Here is a 15256-nt window from a genome sequence, read left to right as displayed (position 1 = left end):
CCTCCAGGGGAAATTTGATGATGTCTGAAGACATTTTTAGTTGTCATGATTAGGGGGAGGGGGGTGCTAACGGCCTGTAATGAGTAGAGAGGCCAGGGATGCTGCTAAACATCCTACAATGCCCAGGACAGCCCCCGTGTCCCCCAACACCAAAGAACTGCCCAGACCCAAATGTCAATAGTGCCAAGGTTGAGAAATCCTAAATTAGAACAAATTTAATGGTGTCTGCCTGGCCACATTGCTTTCTGTTGCATGCATGCCAGTCTGCTCCTAGCCTGGGAGTGCAGGAGGTGGATGGGTGGCCCAGGGTGGGATACCTGTGGTAAGCCACCATCCAAATGCAATTAAGAGTTGTGATTGCCGCAGTTACCCAGCTTTGCTTCCTTTCCTACAGTCCCTGTTTTGGGTTCTACAAAAAGTTGAGTATATCCAAATGGATGCTACCTTCATGTGTAAGATGGAGGGGTTATGAAAGAGATCTTAAAGAATTGCATGTATGGGATACATCCAGCCTTACCCAGCTAGTGAATGTCACTGCAGCACTGGAACCCTGAGCCCCAAACTCTTGGAGCGTCATTCAGGGATCTTTCCTCCACCCAGTGTTTCTACAGGTGTGATCTGCAAGTTGATGTGGGGGAGGACATGAACAAACATTTTCTATCTTAATTTTAATGTGTATTAGAAAATCACTAGTCTCCATTTATGGCCACACTACAGAGTGACCTATTGAAATATATTTAAGCTAAAAATGCATTTCTTAATATATAATAGCCTAGAACAGTGTTGTCCAATTTGGTGGCCACTAGCCAGATGTGGCTATGTAAATTTAACTTTAATTAAAATGAAAAGTTCAGGGCTAAGAGCAGTGGCTCATGCCTATAATCTCAATACTTTGGTAGGCTGAGGTTGGAGGATCAATCCCTTGAGGCCAGGAGTTTGAGACCAGCCTGGGCAACATAGCAAGATCACATAGCAAGACCACATCTCTAAAAAAAATAAAATAAAATTAGTAGGGTGCAGTTGCTCACGCCTGTAATCCCAGCTACTTCATAGGCTGAAGATGAGAGGGTCGCTTGAGGCCAGGAGTTCAAGGCTGCCATGAACTATGATCTCACCTCTGCACTTCAGCCTGGGTGATAGACAGACTGTCTCAGCAGACCTTGTCTCTAAAATTAAAAAAAAAAAAATTAAAAGTTTAGTTCTTCAGTTGTAAGACACATTTCAAGTGCTCAATAGTCATGGTAGTTAGTGGCTGCCACATTGGACCATATAGAGGATATTTCTGGCATAATGGAAAGTTCTATCGCATAATGCTGCTCTTGAAGGTATTTAGATATGGCAAAAATCATGATTATGGGATATGAATGAGTGCGTTTGAGGGAGCAGCATGTCACAACTTCTACATCTCAGAAACCCTCTCTGGAAGAATCTAGCTAGCCCCAGGTCCCCACAGAGACCTTCATGCTGGAGGCTGTCATCCTGAATGACCTCACTTTTGAGGATTATTCGAGATATGCACCCCCTCTCCCGCTGACTGCTCCCTTCCCCTGTGTTAATGAGCCAGTTCCTAGGAGTCTTGAGTCAGTGAAGATCTCAGAGGGGGTCTGCTTAGATTTCAGACCCACATGGAAAGCTCTGTCTTGCTAATGACTTCCAGTGAAAGAAGGGAGCCAGCCTCCTTCCACATCTAAGAATTTACCTAAGGAATAAATAAACATGGATGAAGGGAGATATTCCCTGTATCTACCCAAAGATGTTCATGGCAGCATTGTTCATAATGGCGGAAGAGGGAACCACCCGCCCAAAGCCCATCAGCAAGGAGTTGGTTGTATACACTTTGATACATAGGAAGGGGTGATGTGTTCCAATTACACTGGTGTTCTTTAGGGTTCTAGAACACCCTGAATGGGGCCCTTGTTGGAACTTTGTCCTAACTTCCCCTTCTGTCTAGATATTCTCCTTGTTCACATAACTGGATCCTTTATGTCATGTAGATCTTAGCTCACAGTTTACCTGCAGTAAGATCCATCTTATCTTTGATGCATCCTCTATTTTAATTATTTGTACGATGCTTATCACAATCTTTAGTTTTTCCTATTTATTGAACTCATTTGTTGTCTTCTTTCCCTACTAAAGTGCAAGCTCCAGGAGGGAAGGGACCTTGTTGGTCTTGTTCTGTGCCAAGCACAGAACCTAGGCATCATAGGTGATGGAAAAACACAGTAGATTATCATTATTTGTGGATTCACTGAAATGTATTTGTAATCCCCCAAATCCACACTCACAGCACTTTCACAGTTATTCAGGGACATGCAGAGTGGGGAAAAGTTTGAGTTACCCAATGCACATGTTTCCAGCTTAGGTCAAACAGGAGGATGTTCTGCCTCATTGTTTCAGCCTCATGCAGAGAAGCCTTGAGGATGGAGGTTGAGACAGAGTGGGCAGTGCAGAGTAGCATAAGAAGCTCTAGCTCTGGGGCCAGTTGGATGAGATTTGAATCCCAACTCTGGCACCTGTTAGTAGGGCTGCCTCAGACAAGTCACTTAACACTTCTGAGCCCCATAGTCTATTATGTAAAATAAAACAGAATCTGTCAGATAAGTTGTTTTTTAGGGGTTAAAATTATAAACTATGTGAGGGGTGTGTGCATGTGTACATATTTCCCCAGGAGCAATGATTCAGTATTCTGCTAATTCCATGTTCCAGTGACTTTATAGAACGTAACTGCCATGAATAACAAGAATCCACACTGTCATTGAATGAAGATGGGCAAGAAGGTGGGTGCCTCAGAGGCAATGGAATTCGATGATGGTTTGGGTCCTGAGTGTTTCTCTAGAGCAGCCTTCTCTGCACCTACTACTGGGTCTCGGCCTCCAGTAGGTGGTCAGGCAGTGCTCAATGTGGGAAGCAAGAAGGGCAGCAGAGATGGCTCCAGGGACGTAGGGTCAGTGCCAGGGGCACTGGTCTGCCCTGGGCTATGAAACAGAGCTCATCCTGTGCTTTGCTTCTCCAGGCGGGAGGACAAACTGCGCATCCAGAATGGCTGGCTATGCCACCTGGCACCAGAGATCATCCGCCAGCTGTCCCCCGACACAGAGGAGGATAAGCTCCCCTTCTCCAAGCACTCTGACGTCTTTGCCCTTGGGTAAGTGGGCCCTGCCCTGGCCATTGAGAGCCACAGCCTGGGCAGAGGGGCACTTCTCAAGTCTTTCAGTGCTTTTGGAAGGGCCAGGGTGTACCTGTCTACAGGGCCAAGGTGGCTGGATTTTTGGGTGAGAATGGAGGAACCTGAGTAGGGTATACTAGAAAGAATGACCCTAACAAACTTGTGTGTCTGGTTTCTAATGGATTATGTGGCCTTAACAAGTTACCCAACTCATTTACTTATTCAATAGCTATTTGTTGGCTGCCTACTATGTGCTAGGATTGTAGCAGATGCAGGGGATACAAGATTCAGTGTTGCCTTCATTACTACTACATAACAAATTACCCCAAAACTTAGCCACTGAAAACATTTCTTATCTCAAGTTTCTGTGGTCAGGAATTTGAGAGTGGCTTAGCTGAGTGGTTCTGAGTGGGCTTTTATGAGGTTGCAGTCAAGATATTGGCTAGGGCTGTGGTCTCATCTGAAGGCTCAGCAGGCTGGGGATCCACTTCCATGGTGGCCCACTCACACAGCTGTTGGAAGGAGGCCTCAGTTCCTCAACCCTTGGGCCTGCGTATAGGTTACTTGAATGACTTCACAACATGGTGGCTACAAGCCTCATTGTCATTTATGATCTAGTCTCAGAAATTTACATATCATTGCTCCTACCATATGCTGTTTGTTGAAAGCAAGTTGCTAAATCCAGTCCACACCTAAGGGGAGGAGAATTAAGCTCTATCTTATACATAATGGAATATCAAAGAATATACTGGACATATTTAAAACCACCAGAGGCCCCTACTCTCTCTTTCTAGTGGAAGGCAGATAAGGAAACATCCAACTTTAGCAAAGTATGATAAATGCTATTCTGAGAATAAACACAGGACTGTGGGAATAAAAGAGGAACCAAATCCAATCTGGGAGATCAGGGAGGGCTTCCAGGAGATGATAATCCTGAGCCTAAGTTAAAGGTTGAGTACAAGGGCAGGGTGAGGTGTTCCAGATCAAAAGAATGTGCAAAAAGTTTCAAAAAGAAAAGAGAACACATTGCCCACATGGAATAATATATAGAAGGGTTGGGGGAGGAAAGGGAGCTGATGGATGAAGAGTCAGGAAAAAAATTAGGCTGGGGGTGGTGAGATAAGAGACTAGAGAGGGAAGCACGGTCAATCCTGCAAGGACTTAAAGGTTGAGTTAAGGAGTTTTCATTTCATCTTCAGTGCACTAAGGAGCCATTGATGGTTATTAAGCTCTGGGGGAAGGGGGAGTGACATAATCCTAATTTGAGTTTTAGATCAATCAGATCACTCTGGCTGCTGAGTAGAGAATGGAATGAAGAAGGAGAGGATGGGGGCCGGGTGTCCAGTACACAGGTAAATGCTGGCAGCCTTCACTGAATCAGAGCCTGTGGGTATGAAAGCTGAGAATGGACATCAGAAGCACACATAGGAGGTGGAAGCAATAGAGCTTGATGATGGATTGAATTTGGGTGGTGCCTAGATAGCTGCCTTAAGCAAGCAGGTGGAGAGTGGCATCATTCACTAAGGTGGAGACCATGGAGGTGCAGCAGGGTTGGGGCATGCCAGGGAGGAAAAGAGGTCAGGTTTAGACACAGTGAGTTTGAGCTATCGTGGAGATGACAAATGAAACCACCAAAACACAGCTGCCTCTACACGACTGGTATAGAAAAGAGGAGTTTAGGACTTGTCAGAAAATAGGTAACTGCAGCCACAGACAGAATGAGATGTCTTTGGAAGTACAGAAGGAGAAGAAGGGCCTAGGACACAGTGCCAGGATGCAGGGCAGAGTGCCCTGAGAAAATATAGCCAGAAAGGCTTCTAGGCTCCCATGGCCATGCAAATCCTTGCCTAACCTTGTCCACATGTGGTTGCAAGGGCTGGGGGAGATAACACTGGGGAAGCTGTTTGGGAAAGTTGCAGGCCTGCAGATGAGTGCAATTAGACTTAGCACCACCGAGAGACGTTACAGAGACAGTCTTCCTTGGAAAAGGGCCCCCACCGCATCCTCACTGAAAAACCCTGAGGAGATATTTCTGGAAGATCAGAATTCTCAACATCTGTTGCTTGGGCCCCTTTAGAGGATGTCAGTTGGCCTGATTATTTTATGCCCAAATCTTTATCTAGTTAGATATTGTTATCTGAAACCAAATTGCAATAATTAAGTTGGTATAGTTTAGTGTAAATTTAGCAAAAGAAAAAAAATGTGATTAACAAAATGTACCAGAATAATTGGTTTTCTGCTGGAGTTTTCATCTTCAGCAAATCTTTTTTCCTTAAAGTGAGTTTCTCTTGAAAGTTGGGTTTAAAAGGAAGTTTTAATGAGGCTTTTATTTCTGACACTGCTGAATTCCGAAGGACCCGGCGCTCTGGTTTCCTGCCAATTAGGTGCATCCTGTTGCTTGGGAACCTCGTGCTCAGAAATGACTTAGAACAAAAATGAACTTTTTAAAGAGGATTGAGCACTGTGTTAAGCCTTTTATGTGCATTGTCTCACAGTTTTTACAAGCACCCTTGGAAGCAGATACCATGTTGCTCCCAATTGACAGGTGAGAATACTGAGGCTTCAGATGGCTCAGTGACATGCCTTACAGTGATGAATGATGGTGCTGAGATTCACCTGGAATATCCTGTACTCTAGAGTTGGAGCTTTTAACCATAGAGTCCCAATGGGTTTGGGATTTATTTTGCCACTCAAAGCCCTATTTCTCTCAACTGTAAATCAAGGATAATAAATCCATTGAGGTGTTCTAAGAATTGAGTGAGAAAACATTTGTAAGGTACCCAGCACAGGGAATAACTCAAAACACCCTTCCCCGTTTCACATGAGTAGTGGATGAGTCTGTTTATGCCTCCTTCACCAGACTCCAATCACCAACCACAAGCTCGCACCTCCCGAATTGTGCACTTTCTTGATTACAAAGGACTCTTAAATAGGATGGAGTCTAAGCTTCCTAGGATAGCACGTTGGCCAGTGGCACCATCTTGGAGTTAGATGGACTAAGTTCAGCTTCTGGCTGCCCTTCTTGTTTGCTGTGTTATCTTGGGAAAGACACACAACCTTTCTGGGCATCAGTTTCCTCATCTATGAAAGGCGGATAATATTAATAATAATGCCTCCTGTTTTAAAATGTAGGTTTTGTTATTATTCAGGCAGCATGAGGCCAACAGTCGCCTTTGAAAAGATGGTTTGTTACTCACAGTTCCCAGAGGGGGCATGCCACACCATGCAGTGTCCACAGGGGGCAGCACCAGGGTCCGTCTGGAGGCAGAGGAAATGTGAGGAAAACGTTGGGAAGAGCCTTTATTGTGGCTCTTGGGAAGGAGCAGGGGAGGCAGCGTAAGAAGACTTAGGATTGGCTTGTTTGAATGATTTCAGCAGGCTCTGGTGTATAGGGGCTGGGGAATATTGGCCTGGAACTTGAAAGCCCAATTAAGGAGGTAGTTGGCAGTATGAGTGTGAGTTCTGGATTATCTGATTAGCCTGTGAAAGCTGTGCTCACAGGTGAGCACTTTACTATTTCCAGGAATTGGCTGTTCCTGGAAGGGGCAGACCCTCCAGGGTCAGCAGAGCCCCAAGTAGTCAAAGCATCAGAATAAATAGACATGATGAATAGACCTCCCTCCACAAAAAAACTTAGAATAGTGCCTAGTGCAGAGTAAAACCTCAATAAGCATTATTATTTCTTATGATAACTATAATCTTTTAGCACCTTCTCTTGAGAGCTTTCTGATCATCTAACTTGACATCCCAACACCTGAGCATCACCACCCCTTTCCCCAGCCCAGAGGTATAAGGTTGTCAGGTAGAAGGAAGATGTAACTACGAAGTGAAACCCTAGCAATAGTTGATTTGACACAGTGCTCTGATTAGTAAAAAGGATAGCAGAGTGCTTTGTGTTCTTTAAAGCAAACTGACATGAAATCTTAGAGTGGAGGAAAGATCACTTTCTAGGATTGTTTCAGATATTTCCTAAGTTGGGGAATCTTGTGCTCAAAGCGCTGAGATCTGTCCCCATGATACAGCTCAGTGACACCCTAGCATCCTGTTTCATCCAGTGTGGTCCTCACTGCTATTCACACTTCACAGCATCATTTATGCACCACCCGGCCCATCACCCCATTCATGGCACATGCTACTCACTAGAGCAATCCTCTCTCCATTAATTACAATGTCATGACTTATGAAACAGAAAATAATGTGGTAAATCCCTCTAGAATAATCCTAGCATGGAGTTGTTTTGGCATTCTGAGTCCCAGATAAACATCCTTCCACTGCAATGTTGTCATTATTCTCATTTATCAGGTAAGAAAACCTGCATTTGGAGAAGTGAAGTGACGTACCCAGGAAACCTACCCTATTATACTACTAGTATAAATAGAATCAGGACTTGAACCCAAGTCACTGTCAAACCTCTTTTTTTCTTTCCACCATTCCGCAGGGTGGTTTATACTTAGAAAAAAAAAGAACAAGTATAAAAGAAAAAAAATCCTAACCTGTCACCCAGAGTTAGTTATTGTTAACATTTTGCTATGCTTTACTTTATTCTCTTGTTCATACATATATAATGGTTTCTTAAAAAGCAATATCAAACCCTACATACAGTCTCATATCCTGCTTTTTTTTTACCTAAGGTTATATATTGAGCATTTTTTATGTCAGCAAAATTTATTTGAAATGTTTTAATAATAATACAGCATTTCATTTTATTTTATGGATTTACCATAATGCATATAACCAATTCCTCTTATTGGACAATTGTGTTATTTTTACTTTTTTTCAATATTATATATAATGCTTTAGAGAATATCCTTATAAATAAATTTTTGTATCCCTCATTTATTTGCAATGATTTCCTAGAATCATTGCAAGTAGAATCAGGGACAGAGATCCTAACCACATTATATTTAACTATTCATTAGAAGATATCCTGGGATAAACATGACTTCTAAGACATTAAGAAAGCTTTAGGTATGTCGCACATGGCAAAATACCAACCCCATGAGGAAGAAACTGGGGAGAAGAATCGGTGCCAGGAGACTGGCTGGGCGGGTGTGTGCTAATAATGGAGGTACAGGGTTGCAAGTGACACACCACACCAACACCCCTTTAACAACGTCTGCCAACAGCACAATCTGGTATGAACTCCACGCCAGGGAATGGCCTTTCAAGACCCAACCAGCAGAGGCAATAATCTGGCAAATGGGCACAGGCATGAAACCCAACCTCAGCCAGATTGGCATGGGAAAAGAAATCTCGGTAAGTCCCAAGATAGGGCCAGACTTGGGGGATGAGGGGAGACACAGACACAGTCATGGGCCTTCTTTTTACTATGTGTTAAGGTTACAAATTCTTTCCCATAGGGTGACCAAAAAAATATGCATTGCAACCTTGTCAGATGGCAGTTTGAAGCTTAAAAGGCAAGGCTGCTGCACTGTGCCTGCAATTTCAGGTACCTGCCACCAGGGGCACAGTAACACGTGGTCAGGTTTTTCCTAACTGTGGGTTGCTGAGTTAGGTAGAACCAATATATCTCTCTTTTTCTGGTATTTTTAAAAGATATGAATTAAAACATCACAAATATTAATGGTTCCAATTTTATTTGCATCTACATAATAATTTTAAGGCATTATCTAACTCAGAACAAGACATACAGAAACAGAGAAGCCTGGGTATATATTAATATTAACAATCTTCCTCTGAAACACAGCAGGAGGAATCCTCTCTTTTGATCAGAAGACACATAAGTCAGAGAAGGAGTAATTATGTGGTATGTTTCTAAAGATGACCTGCACCTAGGTGATGAAGAGATTACTAAAAGTAACTTTTCTCCTCTGACTTTGAAGCGCTCTTATAGTATTGAGATATGGATGGAGACCCCAGGATTCCCTTTTATCCCTTCTCTTGAGAGAAATGTCAAGAAACTGTTTGGGAAGTATTGTTGATCTCAGTGTATCCTAGACCTTCTAGAAGAGAGCTTACCTGGTTGTTATTTGGGCTCAGAAAGTACATGGGAAGAAGGATGGATGGATGGTAAACAGATGGATGGATGGATGGATAATGAAGGACGAAGAATTAATGAGATAATTGACATAGATGGGTGGATGTATAGATGCATGCATGATGGGTGGATGAGTGGATGATATATGGGTGGATGGATGGATGAAGGATGGAAGAGTGAATTGATATGGATGGGTAGATGTGTAGATACATGCCGGATGGATGGATGGATGGATGGATGGATAATGAAAGATGAAGAATGAATGAGTGAATTGACATAGATGGGTGGATATATAGATGCATGCATGATGGGTGGATGAGTGGATGAATGGATGGATGGATCATATATGGGTGGATGGATGGATGAAGGATGGAAGAGTGAATTGACTGGATGGGTAGATGTGTAGATACATACCGGATGGATGGATGGATGGATGGATGAAGGATGGAAGAGTGAATTGATTGGATGGGTAGATGTGTAGACACATACCGGATGGATGGATGGATGGATGGATGGATGGATGATGGAGGAATATGGAAATGGGGCAGATGAGTGGACAAATTGGCAGACCAAATGTGATGCCAAAGAGTAATCAAGAAATCACCATTTATGTGTAATCACCACACATTGGTTTCATTTAGGACATTCTTCTCTTCTGCTGGGCCTTTGAACAAGAAGAGAGACCTACCTTCACCAAGCTCATGGACATGCTGGAGAAACTGCCAAAGCGAAACCGTCGCCTGTCTCACCCTGGACATTTCTGGAAGTCTGCAGAGTAGGTTTTCTCCCTTAGCGTCTCTCCCCACTGCCTTGTCCTCTGCCCTTTGTCACCTTTTTGATCCCCTCTGCATCTTTTTTACTCCTCCCCCAACAAGCTCCTATCCATGTGCCCACCCTTCGGCAACCACTCTTCCCTACTAGGTTTCTGTTCAATGGAGTCTGTTTTGGGGTTTGGGTGCTGGAGTCTGTCCTGTGGGTCTTGGGTCCTGCAGCTACCCTGGGTTTCTCATTGCTTATCTCTTCCTGATGAAGATTGATGCCTTGATGAGTCTGAGCATCATGCAATGAGGTGATGTCTGAACCTGCCAAGCCCCCCATATGTCAGGTATTCAGAGTACCCCTCCACGAGGCCCAGCTTTCTGGAACTCTTCCTTCTGAGCCAGCAGCCTGCCCCTGTCATGGCAGATCTCAGCTTCCAGCATTCTCTATTGCATGAATGCCAGAGCAGGAAAGGCTCTGAGCTTCTCACCAGAAGTATCTCTGATTTCCTCATAAGAGGCTCCAGACCATGCTCCTCCCCCTTGTTTCTGGCTGGAGATCAGTAGCTCTATCTGAGATAATGAGTGTGGCATCTCTTTCTGGGACCTCCCTCGCCAGCCCCAGCTTCCATGACTGAGCTCTCTAGAAGGTAAAAGGGAGACAGGCCCAGATGAGGCTGCTGAGGGCTCCCCATGGCTCTGCCAGTTGCTCCCAGGTATTCACGGTTGGCACACTCACACAGACACTGTCAGGTACTCACACTCATGCAGACACAGGAGCAGTACTTAAAAACATACCTCTATACAAATTCATTCACACACAGCTGCACTCAGATCTATACTCACACACATCCATATACAAAAACATTCCATGAACGCACATCCCTGCACGGAAGCCTGCATACATAGCCAGACTCAGACACATACACACACAGGTACACAATCACATTACATGGTACATGAAGACATGTGTATATACACACTTGCACTGCCATGGCTTACCCTCTAAAGACAAGCAGTACCCACAGATACAGATACTCCCACCTGTGTGCGTGGTGTACCATAGCCATTGTCAGAGTCTTCCCATGAAGTTCCCCAAGGCGGCGTCCTGAAGAGCAGATGTCCCTGGGGGCTGTGGACATTAGGAGGCTCTTTTTTACTCCCTTCCCCTGCCATTTGAGCTTGCTGAACCTGAAGGATGGAATCTCTTCTTTCCCCAGGGGCTTATCCTTCCCCAGACCATTGGAAGGAGCATAAACTTTACAGACAGACATAGATTGAAATTGCCACTCCACTACGTAATAGCTGTGTGGCCTGGGGCACATCACTTGGCCTCTCTGAGCTACAGTTTCATGCTCTGAAAGGTGAGGGCAGTGAAACTGCTCTAGCAGAAATGCTGTGCAAGTCCCATGTGGCCACGTGTAGAGCACCTGGTTAGCAGGTGCCTCTCAACATAGCAGGTACTCACTGTAGCTCAGCTGCTGTCATCTGCCAAGAGGGAGACCGAGCCCTATTGTGGCAGCCTGGCAGGATTTACAATGGATTGGATATGAAAACAGACAGAAGGAAGCTTTAACAAGGAAAAACTCTGCCCAGCTAAAGGAGTGCTGGCAAGTTAGAGAATTAGTGTTGGAGCTCCAGGCAGGACCCAGCAGTTCAACTGAAGAGAGGGACTTAAAGCTTACTGGTTGGAGGGAAAGGCAGGAGGCTTCTCTTTTTATATTTTATTGTGGAGTTGGGCTGGAAAAAAAACAAACACAGGACCAGAAACCCTGTGGTCTAGCAGAATAGGATGCTGGGTTCAGTGGAATTTTCCATTCATTCCCTCTTCCATTCATTCATTTTTTTTTTAATTCAGCCTATGTGTACTGAACATCTTTTATGTGCTAGACACTGTTCTAACAGTGAGAATACAGCAGTCAACAAAATAAATGAGTTCCTTTTGCTGCAGTGGACATCAAAGTCTGCTTATAGCAGGAGGCTGCAGTGTGGATCCCAGTCCCACCCCCTCTTCCTGCCTCTCTAGCTGTTACGGAGCTTTATCCCAGCCCCATACACTAGATGACCATTCCTAGTCCATGCCCAAGTGGGAAAAGTTCTGGGTTCAAATCCTGACCCTGCTGCTTCCTGGCAGCGTGCCCTTTGGCAAAACACTTAACCTCCCGGAGCCTCAGTGTTTTCATCTGTGAAATTGTATGATTCTGTCGTAGAAGTTCGTCTCTGATTATTTTCATCTTTGAAAATATTAGTAGCCTGTATTGCAGGCTCATCTCAGGCTTAAATGGGATCAGGTGTGTGGCACTTGGTGCAGAGCCCAGCATATAGTAAGAACTCAGTTAACAGAAATCTCTTCCATGTCGTCTTGCAGAAGACAGGAACAGTTCATTTCAAGCCACCTGGCCCTCTGAGAGGGTGCTCATTCACAACGGACGACATCATCATGTCCTTGTGACCTCTCACCACTCTCTCCCTTCTCTCCCCACTCCAGGCTGTGACCTTTGGACATCGGGACGGCGCCCAGCTGCCTGGGCTCCCGTCACCTCTCCCTCCCTACTCTGTCCTCTGCCGCTCAGGAGGCCAGAGACTCAGCATCAGAGGGTACCAACCCCGACCGACCTGGGAGCACTGGACAACTGCTCGGCAGCCTCCCTGCACCTCAGACTTGAGCCCTTTTCCTCGGGCAGGGTTGGGGACCCCCGAGCTAGGACTGAACCGGACCAGCCAGGGTGATGCGTTATTGATCAGTGCGGCCCAGGGGACAGCACTAATGAGAGCACTGCAGGCTGCACGTGGTGCCTTTGGGCTATGGGACTAGGACAGGAGACCCCACGTGGGGGGGCTCACAGACGGGGCTATGTGTGTGTGTGTCTGTGTGTTTGACATTGTTCACCCTTGTTTCCCCTTGACAAGCAAGAGCCAGACTGTCCCAATGATGGGGCACTCCCCAGTTCTGTCTGTGTGTGGTAGGTTCCAGCTGTGCCATCTGGGAAGCTAAGAGGAGGGTACAGAGCCGAGTGGCAGCTTAGTCAAGGCTGCTGAGCCAAGATCGAGTAGGGAAGGTCGGGAGTGGCTAAGCTCGTTCCTTTGGAAATATCTGTTTTCAGACACCCCAACCCAAGCCTGTCATGGCGTGTGGCACCTTTGCATAGAGCTCTGAAGTACAGTAGGAAAGTTAGAACATCTTTTGAGTTCTGGGTCTCTCTGGGGGACCTATTCCCCCATTTCTGCTGTTTTCTCCTGCTCTCTGAGAGTAGCATCCCTTTTCACCTCACTGCCTGCACCTCCTTGCCATTTGGAAAGCCAAGATGACTTCTGAGGGGCTTCTTAGAGCTCACCGTCATTCAGGGCACCCCCTGAAGTCTGGTCCCTGAGAATCAGGGCTCTGGGCAGGGAGTTCTAGGACATTCCTTTTCTTCCCTCTTCTCTGCTACTCACACCAGTGAAGCTTATTCCCCCACCAAGGTGGATGCAGGTCCTTGGGATACGTCCATGTTGGGTTATGTGGTTGTACCTATGATAACACGTTTGCAAAAGATTTCCCTGCCTGTCACCCTTGAGGAGTCCTGTTGGGGGAGCACAAAGGGAGGATGTTTGTTACACTTCTGTGTTCTTTGCTCTAGCCTGGTGCGGGGTCCTCAAGTAGCTTCCCCATCGGAAGCCTGTGTCCCTCACCTGTGTGTGTTCCCTCAGTGCCCCACCTTCCCTCCCTCCTCTTGATCCCAACCTGGGCCGGCGACTCTTCCTGACCATGTTGGGGAAGCCCCTGGTGTTCTGTAGGAAGGATGCCGAGAGCAGGCCGGGCATGCAGATGGGAGAGGAGAACCTCTGGGTCATTTGCCCATGTTTTCAAAGCCCTGACCCCCTGCATGTGACCTGATACAAAAGGGAAATCTGTCCCCAAGCAGAGCAATAGCAGGATTATCTGGGCAGTGAACAGGAAGCCCAGGGCGGCCACAGCCCCTCTGTGTTTCCTGGGTACTACCTGGGCCTTAGTTTTCTTGTAGCTACTATCTGTCCAGGCATCTCGCTCCTAGAGGGCCAGAGAGAGGAACTGGAACTTCAAAAACCCTACCTGATCTTACTTTCAAAATCCAAATAGACCTATGAGGATCTCTTCCCCACCTTGGGTGGCTCCCAGACTGGTTCATGCTCTGGGGGCCAAACCTGCTTCCAAACCGGGAAGAATGGTGAGATCAGTCATGCTTCCCAGGAGCCTGGCTACAGGAAACCCCTGTGTTTCCCAAAGGGCCCTCCTGAATTGCCTTTCCAACACTCCCAGCTTACTGGGACTAGAGGACTAAAGACCCCGGCTTGGGCTGCTCCTAAGCGGACACTGCTCTTCTGGGGACATCTATGGCTCTTGGCTTGACGATGTGTGTGTGTCTTGGAGGCATTTTATATATGTTTGCCTGAGCCCCAGCCACTCTGGGGTTGCTGGGGATGGCTCTTGTCAATGGACACCTCCCCATCCCAACACAACACTCTGTGTCCCAGCCCTGGGCCTGGACTTGTACCTGTCTTGGCTCTGCCCAGCAGCCTACTGAGTGCCTGAAACCCAACCACTCACTTCTCTTCCATCACACCAGGACTTCTTGGGTCCACAGGCTCCGGTCCTTGTCATGTTCCCTTGTGCCAAGAGACAGGATATGAGGAAGGGAAGAGGCAGCCAGGGTCTACTACCCTGCAGCTGAAATGTCCACAAGAACTGGCACCTTCTCACTCTTGCCTCTCTTGTTTCCAGAATTAACTAAAATGTCCAGCCACAGCCTTTGGCAAGGCCTAGCATGATCTCCAACAGCTGATTTTTCCATTCATTCATGAGCACCAGTTTGGGATTAAGGACAGGGCCTGAGTGATCCAGGGGGAAAACCCAGCCCTTTGTGGAACAGGGTGCCTTGGGTCCATCCCTGAATCTGAGTCACTTGCTCTTGACTTCTCGATCTTTCCCCACTTCACTACTCTGTCCCCACCTGCATTGGTCTCTGCTGCAGCCAGGCCAGGCTCCTGGCCTTCAGTGCCTTCCTGACACCCCTACCCTGTCCCCTCTACACCGCCCTGACTTGTTGAGAAACCAGCTTTAATTTGCACACATTTAAATCCAGGAAGAACCAAACCGCTGCTTTCCCTGCTGGCTTCCATCTTTATTCACTGATGAGGTTTTGGGAGGAGGTTATATTCATCTTACGCAGGGAGGAAAAAAAAAGAGGAAAGAGGCTGTATATTTTTACATCATCATTACCAGCCTCACCTGCAACTCATTCTATACAATGACACGACCAAGATTTGTGTGTTTGCCCTTGTCCCATCACAGCTGCACACAGGTGCCCTGTACAC

General features: G+C 46.2%; 1 protein-coding gene across 3 annotated transcripts in view; it reads left to right on the top strand.

The window, feature by feature from the left end:
* The window catches only part of KSR2 (kinase suppressor of ras 2), a 506130-nt gene extending 493253 nt beyond the window's left edge, over positions 1-12877 (top strand). For 2 of the 3 annotated variants that reach the window (XM_009426349.5, XM_063785031.1), the window contains exons 17-20: positions 3014-3145; positions 8293-8422; positions 9806-9939; positions 12411-12877. In XM_009426349.5, the coding sequence (XP_009424624.1) occupies positions 3014-3145; positions 8293-8422; positions 9806-9939; positions 12411-12417 (403 nt within the window). In that variant the 3' untranslated portion in view covers positions 12418-12877. Of the gene's footprint in view, positions 1-3013; positions 3146-8292; positions 8423-9805; positions 9944-12410 lie in introns of those variants that run through there. The other variant, XM_063785032.1, reaches the window with a different exon arrangement.
* Positions 12878-15256: the final 2379 nt, after the last annotated feature.

Source organism: Pan troglodytes, chromosome 10 (assembly GCF_028858775.2).
Source record: "Pan troglodytes isolate AG18354 chromosome 10, NHGRI_mPanTro3-v2.0_pri, whole genome shotgun sequence".
Classification (NCBI taxonomy): domain Eukaryota; kingdom Metazoa; phylum Chordata; class Mammalia; order Primates; family Hominidae; genus Pan; species Pan troglodytes.
Note: the sequence above shows the minus strand (reverse complement) of the source record. Positions and strands in the feature narration are given on the sequence as shown.